Source organism: Pristiophorus japonicus, chromosome 7, assembly GCF_044704955.1.
Source record: "Pristiophorus japonicus isolate sPriJap1 chromosome 7, sPriJap1.hap1, whole genome shotgun sequence".
In the NCBI taxonomy this organism is placed as follows: domain Eukaryota; kingdom Metazoa; phylum Chordata; class Chondrichthyes; family Pristiophoridae; genus Pristiophorus; species Pristiophorus japonicus.
The window spans coordinates 243,562,626-243,576,248 of NC_091983.1; the positions used below are offsets into that span (position 1 = coordinate 243,562,626).

General features: G+C 47.4%; 1 protein-coding gene across 1 annotated transcript in view; it reads right to left on the reverse strand.

Moving 5' to 3' along the window:
- Positions 1-13,623, reverse strand: part of LOC139266712 (dynein axonemal heavy chain 8-like) — a 2,132,242-nt gene that overhangs the window by 1,836,851 nt on the left and 281,768 nt on the right. The window contains exon 7 of the mRNA XM_070884298.1: positions 6,444-6,604. Within this exon, the coding sequence (XP_070740399.1) occupies positions 6,444-6,604 (161 nt within the window). The remainder of the gene's footprint in view (positions 1-6,443; positions 6,605-13,623) is intronic.

The window sequence follows — 13,623 nt, forward strand, 5'->3', positions numbered from 1 at the left end:
GAGAACTGGTTGTCAGACAGGAAGCAAAGAGTAGGAGTAAATGGGTACTTTTCGGAATGGCAGGCAGTGACTAGTGGGGTACCGCAGGGTTCTGTGCTGGGGCCCCAGCTGTTTACATTATACATTAATGATTTAGACGAAGGGATTAAATGTAGTATCTCCACATTTGCGGATGACACTAAGTTGGGTGGCAGTGTGAGCTGCGAGGAGGATGCTATGAGGCTACAGAGTGACTTGGATAGGTTAGGTGAGTGGGCAAATGCGTGGCAGATGAAGTATAATGTGGATAAATGTGAGGTTATCCACTTTGGTGGTAAAAACAGAGAGACAGACTATTATCTGAATGGTGACAGATTAGGAAAAGGGAAGGTGCAACGAGACCTGGGTGTCATGGTACATCAGTCATTGAAGGTTGGCATGCAGGTACAACAGGCGGTTAAGAAAGCAAATGGCATGTTGGCCTTCATAGCGAGGGGATTTGAGTACAGGGGCAGGGAGGTGTTGCTACAGTTGTACAGGGCCTTGGTGAGGCCACACCTGGAGTATTGTGTACAGTTTTGGTCTCCTAACTTGAGGAAGGACATACTTGCTGTTGAGGGAGTGCAGCGAAGATTCACCAGACTGATTCCCGGGATGGTGGGACTGACCTATCAAGAAAGACTGAATCAACTGGGCTTGTATTCACTGGAGTTCAGAAGAGTGAGAGGGGACCTCATAGAAACGTTTAAAATTCTGACGGGTTTGGACAGGTTGGATGCAGGAAGAATGTTCCCAATGTTGGGGAAGTCCAGAACCAGGGGTCACAGTCTAAGGATAAGGGGTAAGCCATTTAGGACCGAGATAAGGAGAAACTTCTTCACCCAGAGAGTGGTGAACCTGTGGAATTCTCTACCACGGGAAGTAGTTGAGGCCAATTCACTAAATATATTCAAAAGGGAGTTAGATGAAGTCCTTACTACTCGGGGGATCAAGGGGTATGGCGTGAAAGCAGGAAGTGGGTACTGAAGTTTCATGTTCAGCCATGAACTCGTTGAATGGCGGTGCAGGCTAGAAGGGCTGAATGGCCTGCTCCTGCACCTATTTTCTATGTTTCTATGTTTCTATTCTGAAAAGGACCCGTTTATCCTGACTCTCTGCTTCCTGTCTGCCGACCAGTTCTCTATCCACATCAGTACATTACCCCCAATACCATGCACTTTGATTTTGCACACCAATCTCTTGTGCGGGACCTTGTGAAAAGCTTTTTAAAAGTCCAAATACACCACATCCACAGGTTCTCCCTTGTCCACTCTGCTGATTACATCCTCAAAAAATTCCAGAAGCTTCGTCAAGCATGTTTTCCCTTTCATAAATCCATGTTGACTTGGTCCGATCCTGTCACTGCTCTCCAAATGCGCTACTATTTCATCCTTAATGATTGATTCCAACATTTTCCCCACTACTGATGTCAGGCTAACCGGTCTATCATTATCCGTTTTCTCTCTCCCTCCTTTTTTAAAAAGTGGTGTAACATTAGCTACCCTCCAGTCCATAGGAACTGATCCAGAGCGATAGACTGTTGGAAAATGATCACCAATGCATCCACTATTTCAAGGGCCATTTCCTTACGTACTCTGGGATGCAGGCTATCAGGCCCCGGGAATTTATCGGCCTTCAATTCCATCAATTTCCCTAACACAATTTCCCGCCTAATAAGGATATCCTTTAGTTCCTCCTTCTCACTACACCTACTGTCCCCTAGTACAATCGGAAGGTTATTTGTGTCTTCCTTTGTGAAGACAGAACCAAAGTATTTGTTCAATTGGTCTGCCATTTCTTTGTTCCCCATTATAAATTCACCTATATCCGACTGCAAGGGACCTACATTTGTCTTCACTAACCTTATTCTCTTCACATATTTATTGAAGGTTTTGCAGTCAGTTTTTATGTTCCCTGCAAGTTTCCTCTTGTACTCTATTTTCCCCCTCTTCATTAAACCTTTAGTCTTCCTCTGTTGAATTCTAAATTTCTCCCAAGTCCTCAGATTTGTTGCTTTTTCTAGCCAAATTATATGCCTCTTCCTTGGCTTTAACACTATCCTTAATTTCCCTTGTTAGCCATGGTTGAGTCACCTTCCCCGTTTTATTTTTACTCCAGACAGGGATGTACAATTGCTGAAGTTTATCCATGTGATATTTAAATGTTTGCCATTGCTAATCCACCGTCAACCCTTTAAGTATCCTTTGCCAATCTATTCTAGCCAATTCATGCCTCATACCATCGAAGTTACCTTTCCTTAAGTTCAGGACCCTTGTTTCCGAATTAACTATGTCACTCTCCATCTTAATAAAGAATTCTACCATATTATGGTCACTCTTCCCCAAGGGGTCTCGCAGAACAAGATTGCTAATTAGTCCCTTCTCATTACACATCACCCAGTCTAGGATGGCCAGCTCTCTAGTTGGTTCCTTGACATATTGGTCTCTAATACACTCCAGGAAATCCTCCTCCACCACATTGCTACCAGTTTGGTTAGCCCAATCAATATGTAGATTAAAGTCGCCCATGATAACTGCTGTACTTTTATTGCACACATCCCTTATTTCTTGTTTGATGCTGTCCCCAACCTCACTACTACTGTTTGGTGGTCTGTACACAACTCCCACTAGCGTTTTCTGCCCTTTGGAATTCCGCAGTTCCACCCATACAGATTCCACATCATCCAGGCTAATGTCCCTCCTTACTGTTGCATTAATTTCCTCTTTAACCAGCAACGCCACCCTGCCTCCTTTTCCTTTCTGGCTAGCCTTCCTAAATGCTGAATACCCTTGGATGTTGAGTTCCCAGCCTTGGTCACCCTGGAGCCATGTCTCTCTGATGCCAATTTCATCATACCCGTTAACTGCTATCTGCGCAGTTAATTCATCCGCCTTATTCCAAATACTCCTCGTATTGAGGCACAGAGCCTGCAGGCTTGTCTTTTTAACATACTTTGCCCCTTTAGAATTTTGCTGTAATGTGGCCCTTTTTGTTTTTTGCCTTGGGTTTCTCTGCCCTCCACTTTTACGATTCTGCTTTCTATCCTTTGCTTCTGACTCCATTTTATTTCCCTCTGACTCCCTGCATAGGTTCCCATCACCCTGCCATATTAGGTTAACTCCTCCCCAACAGCACTAGCAAACACTCCCCCTCGGACATTGGTTCCGGTCCTGCCAAGGTGCATACCGTCCAGTTTGTACTGGTCCCACCTCACCCAGAACCGGTTCCAATGCCCCAGGAATTTGAATCCCTCCCTTCTGCACCACTGCTCAAGCCACATATTCATCCGAGCTATCTTGCGATTCTTACTCTGACTAGCATGTGGCACTGGTAGCAATCCTGAGATTACTGCTTTTGAGGTCCTACTTTTTAATTTAACTCCTAGCTCCCTAAATTCATCTCGTAGGTTCTCATCCCATTTTTTACCTGTATCGTTGGTACCTATATGCACCACGATAACTGGCTGTTCACCCTCCCTTTTCAGAATGTCCTGCATCCGCTCCGAGACATCCTTAACCCTTGCACCAGGGAGGCAACATACCATCCTCGAGTCTCGGTTGCAGCCGCAGAAACGCCTATCTATCACCCTTACAATCGAATCCCCTATCACTCTCGCTCTTCCACTCTTTTTCCTGTCTTCATGTGCAGCAGAGCCAGCCATGGTGCCATGAACCTGGCTGCTGCTGCTCTCCCCTGATGAGTCATTCCCCTTCAACAGTACCCAAAGCAGTGTATCTGTTTTGCAGGGGGATGACTGCAGGGAATCCCTGCACTACCTTCCTTGTACTGCTCTTCCTGTTGGTCTTCCATTCGCTATCTGGCTGTGGACCCTTTACCTGCGGTAAGACCAACTCACTAAATGTGCTATTCACATCATTCTCAGCATCTTGCATGCTCCAGAGTGAATCCACCCGCATGTCCAGTTCCACAACGCGGTCTGTCAGGAGCTGGAGGTGGATACACTTCCCGCACACATAGCCGTCAGGGACACAGGTGTCCCTGACTTCCCACATGGTACAGGAGGAGCATAACACATGTCCGAGCTGTCCTGCCATGACTTAACCCCTGGATTAACTTAATTTGGCAACAACAATGCTAATGGTTACTCACTGATAAAGAAAAAGAAAAACTACTTACCAATCACCAGCCAATCACTTACCCCCTTGGCTGTGATGTCACCTTTTGATTTCTTTCTACTTCATTTATGCCTTCTCTCCCCACTGCAGCTGCACCGGCTGGCCTCTCCGACGAACGCTGGGCCTTTATCGGCCATTCCGCTGTCCCCGGAGTCCTGCTGCTCGCACACCCACCTTTCCGACAAACGCTGGGCCTTTATAGGCCGCTCCACTGTCCCCAGACTCCTGCTGCTCGCACTCCCGCCTCTCCGGCGAACGCTGGGCCTTTATAGGCTGCTCCGCTGTCCCCGGACTCCTGCTGCTCGCACTCCCGCCTCTCCGACGAACGCTGGGCCTTTATAGGCTGCTCCGCTGAGCCCAGACTCCTGCTGCTCGCACTCCTGCCTCTCTGACGAACGCTGGGCCTTTATAGGTCGCTCGCTGTCCCCAGACTCCTGCTGCTCGCACTCCCGTCTCTCCGACGAACGCTGGGCCTTTATAGGCCGCTCCGCTGTCCCTGGACTCCTGCTGCTCACACTCCCGCCTCTCCGACGAACGCTGGGCCTTTATAGGCTGCTCCGCTGTCCCCGGATTCCTGATGCTTGCACTCTCGCCTCCCCGACAAATGCTGGGCCTTTATAGGCCGCTCCGCTCTCCCTGGACTCCTGCTGCTCGCACTCCCGACTCTCCGACGAACGCTGGGCCTTTTTAGGCCGCTCCGCTGTCCCTGGACTCCTGCTGCTCGCACTCTCGCCTCTCTGACGAAAGCTGGGCCTTTATAGGCCGCTCTGCTGTCCCTGGACTCCTGCTGCTTGTAAATCTATGAAATTCTCTGCCCCAAAGAGCTGTGGAAGCTGGGTCATTGAATATATTTAAGGCGGAGATAGACAGATTTTTGAGTGCTAAGGGAATAAAGAGTTATGAGGTGCGGGCAGGGAAGTGGAGCTGAGTCCATGATCAGATCAGCCATGATCTTATGAATGGCGGAGCAGCCTCAAAGGACAAAATGGCCTACTCCTGCACCTCTTTCTCATGTTCTTATGTTGTAGCTTGAATCGATCTGGAGGCATAAAATGAAAGTGCAGCTGCAATCTTCACTTCAACTAACAAAGCAGTCCTCCTGATGCTTCTAGGTTGCAGGTCTGCTTTGACCAACTCACAGATCTTACTTACAACGTCTTTGCGGAAATGCAGCCTACTAACAGTCTGCATCACTCAAGTGGAGGTTACGAATGCCTGTCTCGATATACCCGATGTGGTTCAGGCCTCCTGTCCAGCACCCTACGGGCTCTGATGTTCCTGATGCGATGAAGTCGAATCAATTGTCTCCTACATAGCACCATGCTGCAGTAGGCTCGCACAAGGTATGGCATTGTCAGTATTGTCCCCATTCTTAAATTTAACCTTTAAAAGAAGCTCAAAACGGCAGGAAAGCAGGCAGCACAGGTTCACAAGTATCTCTCCAGGTCTGCATGGATGAACCACACCCAAAAGTCTTGTGACTTCTCCTCTCTCCCCCTTTTTACTAAGTGGTGTCTTGTGACTTCTCTCTCTCTCTCTCTCCTCCCTCCCCTCTTTACTAATTGGAGCCTTGTGACTTCTCTCTCTCCTCCCTCTCCCCACCCCCTTTTTATTAATTGGAGTCTTATGACTTCTCTCTCTCCCTCCCCCTCCCCGGGCTCCAAGCCTTCCGATCGGCACCTTGCTCTCGCTCTCTCTCTCTCCTCCCCCGCCTCCCCCGCCCCTGCCCATGGCTCGTTTTGTAGCCGAGCTCCGAGCCTGTGTTCGGGCGCGGGGCCGATTCTGCCGGCTAAACCTACGACCCTCCAACCCTGCTTCAAGATGTTCAGTGGCAGCGTGTGAGTAAGTTAAAAAATGAGAGTACTTCTGAAATCCAACAACTTCTCTGTTGACAGGTAAAAAAAGTTGAACATTATTATTGATTTTGACTCCCTCCAAAATCTTCGATTTAAAAACAATGGCATCTTTCAGCACAGATTTGTGAATGTGCACTGGTTTTCTTAACTCACCGGAAGGTTTTTCGGGAATGGCCAGAAGCGCCGACCTAAGAGAAAAAAATGTTGGCCAAACTGCGAACAATTGAAAAAACCGGCAGAGACATGACGTAAAAAAAAATTGGCCTAGAAAAATCGTAAGTAAGTCAGTTACGCCGGCGCATATCGCAGGGGGAAACTTTGAAAAAAATAAATACGCCAAAAAAAACAGCGCAAACGGGGAAAATTGAGCCCATTATGTTAAGGCAGGGTGTGAACAGAATCCTCAAGTATTAACGTTTTTAAACAAACAAACCTGTTCTAGTTGATCGTACCACATCAAAAGTACATTTTCAAGCTGTAAAATCATTTCTGGGTTGGATACTGCAGCTCTCACTTGCTCGAAGGAGCGCAGCTGAGAAAGATCAATCTTTTCACTCTTCAGCACAACAGCTTTTTCAAGAATAGCTTTTGTTCCTAAAAAAAAAATCATAGAATCATAGAATAATAGAAGACAGAAGGAGGCCATTTAACCCATCGTGTCTGTGCCGGCTCTTGGAAAGAGCTATTCAAGTAGTTCCACTCACCTGCTCTTCCCCCATAGCTCTGCAAATGTTTCCTTTTCAAGTACACCTTCAATTTCATTTTTGAAAGGTCTGATTGAATTTGCCTCGACCACCCTTTCAAGCATTGCATTGCAGATCATAACGCATTGTATCATAAAAATTCTCAACATTTCCTCTCTGGTTCTTTTGCCAATTACATTAAATCTGTGTTCTCTGGTTAGCGACCCTGCTGTCAGTTTGTCCTTATTTACTCTATCAGAAGCATTCATAATTCTGAACACCTCTTATCTGAACACCTCTATCCTCTAAGGAAAACAATCCCAGCTTCTCTAGTCTCCACATAATTGAAGTCTTCATCCCTGGTAAATTTCCTCTACACCCTCTGCAAGACCTCAAATGTGTTGCACAGATTTGGACACATTGGTCGGAACTTCGATCTCATGATGGGTCGAGAGTAGGGGGCAGCTAGAAAGCGGTTGGGGTACCTGGAAGAATGGGTTTCCACCAGGTCCTGCCGAGTTTAACTGCAGGGCCTAATTGACATTTCAAAGCTCTATTTCCCACCCGCAGCCAGCCAGATGGAGAGGCTGCTGGAACGTAGGCTTGCAGCACTCGGCCGCAGAGAGGAGGGAGGGAGGGATCGGAGTGGGTGTACTTGGTGGGGGGAGCGAAGGAGGATCAGAGCCGGAGAAGCATCAGGTCTGGAAGCAGGGGGAGGGGGACTGCCAGGAAGGCGATTTTCCAATCTTTGGGAGGGGGGATGGGTGGGTTTAGAGGCCTGGATGGGTAGGTTGAGGGTTAATCGGAGGCCTCATGGTGCGGGGCGGTGGGCACGATCGAATACCTCGTGATGGGGATCAGAAGTCTCTGCGAAGATCAGGGGATGATTAGAGATGTCAGTTCGGGTGGCGGGGAGGTAAGGATCAGGGCCAGATGAGCATTCGGGGTCAGGGGAAGCATCGGGGCTGAAGGCGGAAGACCAGAACAGAGAACAGAGTCCTCAGGGGATGGGGAGGGATCGGAGGCCTGGGGGGGAGGTCGGGGAGAGATCAGAGGTCTCTGGGGTGGTGGGGGGGGGGGGGGGTGGTGGTTGCCCAATCACAGGGGAGTGGGTGAGGTAGGGAAGCTGGATCCAGGAGGTATGTTTAACTGCAATTACCTCCCGGATCCAGCAGAACTTGCCTTAGCTTAGCTGGCAGGTTCCCTGCGGCCTAAGAAACCCGACCAGCCAGAGTTTAATTTGAAATGGTGGTTAAGTATGAGGCATGCAGCTTCATTAAAATATTTAAAATAAAAAGAGGAGAAATATTAAATAAACTAATCAAACTCAAAGAGGATAAAACCCCTGGTCCGGATGGATTACATCTGCGTATTTTAAAAGAAAGAGAAGAGATAGCAGAAGCATTACCAAACATATTTAATAATTCGTTAGAACAAGGTGTCATGCCAGAGGACTAGCAGATAGCTAATGGAATATATATATTTAAGAAAGGAGATCCAACATGTCCAGGGAATTATATACCAGTCAGCTTAACATCGTTGGCAGGAAAAATAACGGAATCCCTACTAAAGGAGAAAATAGAAGAACATCTAGAAACTAAAAATATAATAATGAATAGTCAGCATGGATTTCAAAAGGGAAAAATCTTGCTTGATTAACCTTACTGAATTTTCTGAAGAGAGAGTAGACAAGGGTAATGCAGGAGTTATAATTTATCTAGATTTTCAAAAGGCCTTTGATAAGGTGCCACATAATAGACTAATGAATAAGTTCAGAGCATGTAGAATCAGGGGGCAAGTAGCAGAATGGATAACTAGCTGGCTTCAAGACAGAAAGCAGAGAAGTAGGGGTAAAAGGTAGCTATTCAGAGTGGCAGAAGGTGAGAAGTGGTGTTCCACAAGGATTAGTGCTGGGGCCACTGCTGTTCACTATTTATATTAATGATTTAAACTTTGGAACCCAAAACACAGAGGGTGAAATTGCCCCTTTTTAAAACCCCATTAGTGCCTCTGGAGGAGATTTTTCGCATGGGGGAGGAGGGTGCTACTACCTCCTGGGAAATTACCAGGGAGTTTGCGGAGGCACTGCTCTGGCAGTGCCATGCCGCGCAGTTAGCGCAAGCAGATGTCAACGCCAGCTTCGCGGGTCGCACTCGACATCCACTCTTGAGGCGCTCCTTAAAGGGGAGGGCGCCAGGGCCTTGGACCGCCATCTATTTTTGATTACCATCTCTCAGGTTGGCTGAACACCTCAAAAATTTTCAGTTGATTGGAGAGAGCCAGCATGGATTTGTGAAAGGTCGGTCATGTCTGACAAACATGATTGAATTTTTTGAGGAGGTGACTAAAGTAGTCTATGAGGGGAATGTCTTTATTAAGATAGAGAGTGACACAGTTAATTCAGAGACTAGGGTCCTGAACTTAAGAAAAAGTGAGAAGGAGGAACTGAAGGATATCCTTATTAGGCGGGAAATTGTGTTGGGGAAATTGATGGGATTGAAGGCCGATAAATCCCCGGGGCCTGATAATCTGCATTCCAGAGTACTTAAGAAAGTGGCCCTAGAAATAGTGGATGCATTGATGATCATTTTCTGTACTGAATGCATGTTGTTTGTAACCTGAATTTTATTCTCCACAGAGACAGTGATTTCGTTCAGTAGTGCATGTTTTAGCCAGTGTATGTTAAACCAAATTTTAGTAAGATTTTTCACCAAAGCATTCCTGTCCGTGACTCATTTCATTTACACTTTGAATAATAATTCCCGGGTCTAGAACTTTCGTAAGGCACGGGCGATTCGAACCGTCCGTCTGGCAATTGGGCTAGGATCAAAACCGCTTACATCTTTGGTGACCGTGGCAGGACACGGATAAAAGGAGTGAATATCAGTCATGGACAGCGAATCTGGCAAAAGATCCCAAATGGAGGAAGGGATTTCTTCATATGTATTTAAGGTTAACATCACTAAGAAGTGGGTGCTAGGCTTGTTGCGTGCTGAGCGTCCAGTGGTCGTAGTGGCAGAATGGACAAAGGGCAAGGAGCATAGGCGCAGCATTGAAAAGGCGATATGGCTCATCTGTCTACAAAGACAAGTCCAACTGCTATATGAACAGGTTGGTAAGTTAGAGGCAGAGTTCAGGGAGTCCAAGGCACAGTCAGACGCAGGGGTGGTAGTAGAGAACAGAGTGCACAAAGTTAAAGGAGAGGTTAGGCCAAAGAAAGAATGGAGACAAGAGGGAGGTAATGCGGGTCAATCCCAAGAGTGGTATAACTGTGGGAATTTGGGACACTGGAGCAGGGATTGTAGGCTCCCGAAAGGAGGGAAGGCAGGTTACGAGGCTGCTGAGGCAAAGCAAAGCCACAGGAAGGCAGCCGACGACCCAGTACAAATTTTAGTGGCCGCATTACAACAAGTTATGTGCAAGGGTGGAGGAAAGCTAGACTAAAAACCTCTGATGTTTTAGTGTGAATGGTAAAGTTAAAAGCATGTGGATGGTTTGTAACTTGTCTTTAACTGTATGTGTGTTTGTATAGTTTTTTTCCAACTGGCACTGGTTAGTTTGAAATTGGTTTGAATTAATTTGGAATTGAAGTTAATTAACCTGTGAAAACCAAACTTTCATTATGGCCATGGTGGAATTTTGGTTGGCTTAAATTGTGTGAAAAACCTCTAGTTCCGGACATGAGGCAATGACATATATTTGGTATTGTAAAATAAAAATGTTATGACCAATTCAAGAATGTGACCAGTGGAAAAAAGGCTGTGTGCTGCTATTATGCATGAAAGAGAGAACCACTGTAATGTGTAAGCTATTGGTATGCGTGGTACCATGCATTAGTATGCGTGTTTGTAAAAAAAAAGGTAACACTCTGTACAAGCAGAAAACACCTTGTCAAGAGTGAAATAATTATTCCGAAAATTTGTAAAATTTTGAAGTTATATTTTAAGTTATATTTTGAGTGGATGTTTTCCCTCAGTTACAGTAAGGGAAAATCAGCTTGATGAATTAACCCATCAGAAAAGCCACAATGGATATTCTTTTCTTTTTCTTTCAAGCAGGCAATTACCAGAGAGGTGTAATTGATTTATATGGAAATAACCTCAAGGCGGCGCTGAACTTGAACCTGTACAAGATTGCGTGGGGAAAAGTGGTGGAAGGAGAAACAAGGGATCCATGTCTTGTCTTGTCTGCATGGGTTTGAGGCTCAATGTCTTGTCTGCATGGGTTTGAGGCCCAGCGTCTGCGTGGGTTTGAAGCCCAATGTCTTGTCTACATGGGTTTGAGGCCCAGCGTCTGTGTGGGTTTGAGGCCCAATGTCTTGTCTGAATGGGTTCAAGGCCCAGCGTCTGTGTGGGTTTGAGGCCCAATGTCTTGTCTGCATGGGTTCGAGGCCCAATGTCTTGTCTGCATGGGTTTGAGGCTCAGCGTCTGTGTGGGTTTGAGGCCCAATGTCTTGTCTGCATGGGTTTGAGGCGTCACACAGCACTGCCCTCCAACCATCAAGATTCACGACGCGGCTCTCGACAATGTGGACCATTTCCCATATCTCAGGAGCCTCTTATCAGCAAAGGCAGATATTGATGTGGAGATTCAACATCGCCTCCAGTACGCTAGTGCAGTCCTCGCCATCTGAGGAAAAGAGTGTTTGAAGACCTGGCCCTTAAATCTACCACAAAAGCTCATGGTCTACAGGGCTGTAGTAATACCCGCCCTCTTGTATGGATCTGAGGCATGAACGACGTATAGAAGGCACCTCAAGTTGATGTAGATATATCACCAACGATGTCTCCGCAAGATCCTGCGGATCCTCTGGGAGGACAGACGCACCAACATCAGTGTCCTCGTCCAGGCTAATATCCCCAGTATTGAAGCACTGACCACACTCGATCAGCTTCGCTGGGCAGGCCACGTAGTTCGCATGCCAGATACAAGACTCCCTCAGCAAATGCTTTATGCAGAACTCCGTCATGGTAAACGAGCCAAAGGTGGGAAGCGGAAGCGTTACAAGGACACCCTCAAAGCCTCCTTGGTAAAGTGCGACATCACCACTGACACCTGGGAGACCCTGGCCAAAGACCACCTGAGGTGGAGAAAGTGCATCTGGGAGCGTGAAGAGGTCAAGCGCAGACAGCGGAAGGAGCGCGTGGCAAACCAGCCCCACCCACCCCTTCTCTCGACGAATGTCTGTCCCACCTGTGACAGGGTCTGTGGCTCTCGTATTGAACTGTTCAGCCACCAGAGAACTCACTTTGGGAGTGGAAGCAAGTCTTCCTCGATTCCGAGGGACTGCCTATGATGATGATGATAATATTGTTTGTCTGTATGGGTTTGAGGCCCAATGTCTGTGTGATCCAAAATCCCCCGAACACCATCAACACCACAGACCTCATCTCATACACCAGGAAGCCCCCGTCCAGAGCCTTTACGGTATAGACGGCTATAGATACGTGTCCCACCACCACCAGGGGTCCAGGGAATGGGTTGGTGTTAATCCCTACCGACAAAGTTTTGTTTCAGAACAAGTGCTACTCCGTGGCATCCATGATGCTGAACCTGACTGAAGTCCACCTGCCTGTGTGGTGCCCGAAGAAGACGGAGAAGTTTTATGAAGCTCGGTTAAAAGTGATGTTTCAGAAATTGTTAATAGCATGGATGATTTACAACTCCAAATGCAGATCACTGGGTTAAAGAACCAAGTCCGTAAGATTCTATGGGAAGAGAACACAATGGTGGGTTCAGAGCTTCATAAGGACCAGGCAATGACCGTTCATTTAAAGGAGGTCATTGCGGAGCTGGAGAGGCACGCTAAAACTGTTAATGATTTGATATGGGACGACAGGAACGCCTCGGAGCAGGCTGCACGGAATGAGGTGTGTGTGCTATATAGAGCATGGTTGCTGGGCGAGGGCCGCAGCAACTGAAGGACCTGAGGCAAGGTTGCGTCCCTTCATGGATAAGCAACAAGCATCTCGCCGCGCTGCACCCGTATAGCAATTCGTTGAGCCTGTGCCAGCTTCGTTTAGCCTCTGAAGCCTACCCTGTCCCTGTAGATTGTGGCCGGTCCAACCATACAGTAATGGGAATTGTAGTAAGGATGCCGGTAATGGGGGTGGGGGTCATCCCAGCCAGCACCGGTATACAGGGTTCAGAATATCGGGGTCATTCGTGGAGGAGTGCATGTTTGTCTTAAAGCGGTCCTGCCGTATGTCATAAAGTGGGAGCATGCTATGATAAGTACAGACCTCTCCGGATGCCAGAGCCGGGTACACACATAATACTGTGTCCCCAGCACTTGACTGCTTTTGCCCGATCAGAATTGGGTTTGCTTCTGCAGGCACGGAACCTATCAATTGCACCATGGAAGTGATGGCACCAGATCACGTACCTCCACAGGTAGCATACGTGGGGAGTGGGACATACTGTGTCACCACAAGTGCGCTCCGCTACCGTAACATCCAGGACACGTGGTGTCTGGTGACGACAGCAGCTTTTGTTTCAAACCTAAGGCTGAGGTTCAAGTGGCACAAGAGCGAATTACTCCCATCCCCAAACCTTCAATCATTCACCTCACTGTGAACAACACCTTCACGCATCTCCAGGACTATGGAGCATTTCGGGTACCCGACCCCTTTTCTGCCAGAACACCTCACTGAGTTAATAAAGGCCGTCAAGCTCTCCCAGAAACATTTTTACACTTTCGAGCAAAAGACAATAGAACTGGGGGAGGAGATCAAGGGGATTGTCTCGCCACCGTCGTGGGACATCGGTCTGAGTGTAGAGATTCCTCCCTGAATCCGCGTCTGTTCCCATGCATTGGTTATCATACAATTGTTGCTTGTAGGCTACTTGTTTTACACCAGCTGCAAACGATGGAGCTAGTTGCTCCGAGGGCAGTGGCAAGGGGTGTTAGATCGACCCGGAGAGGTGTAA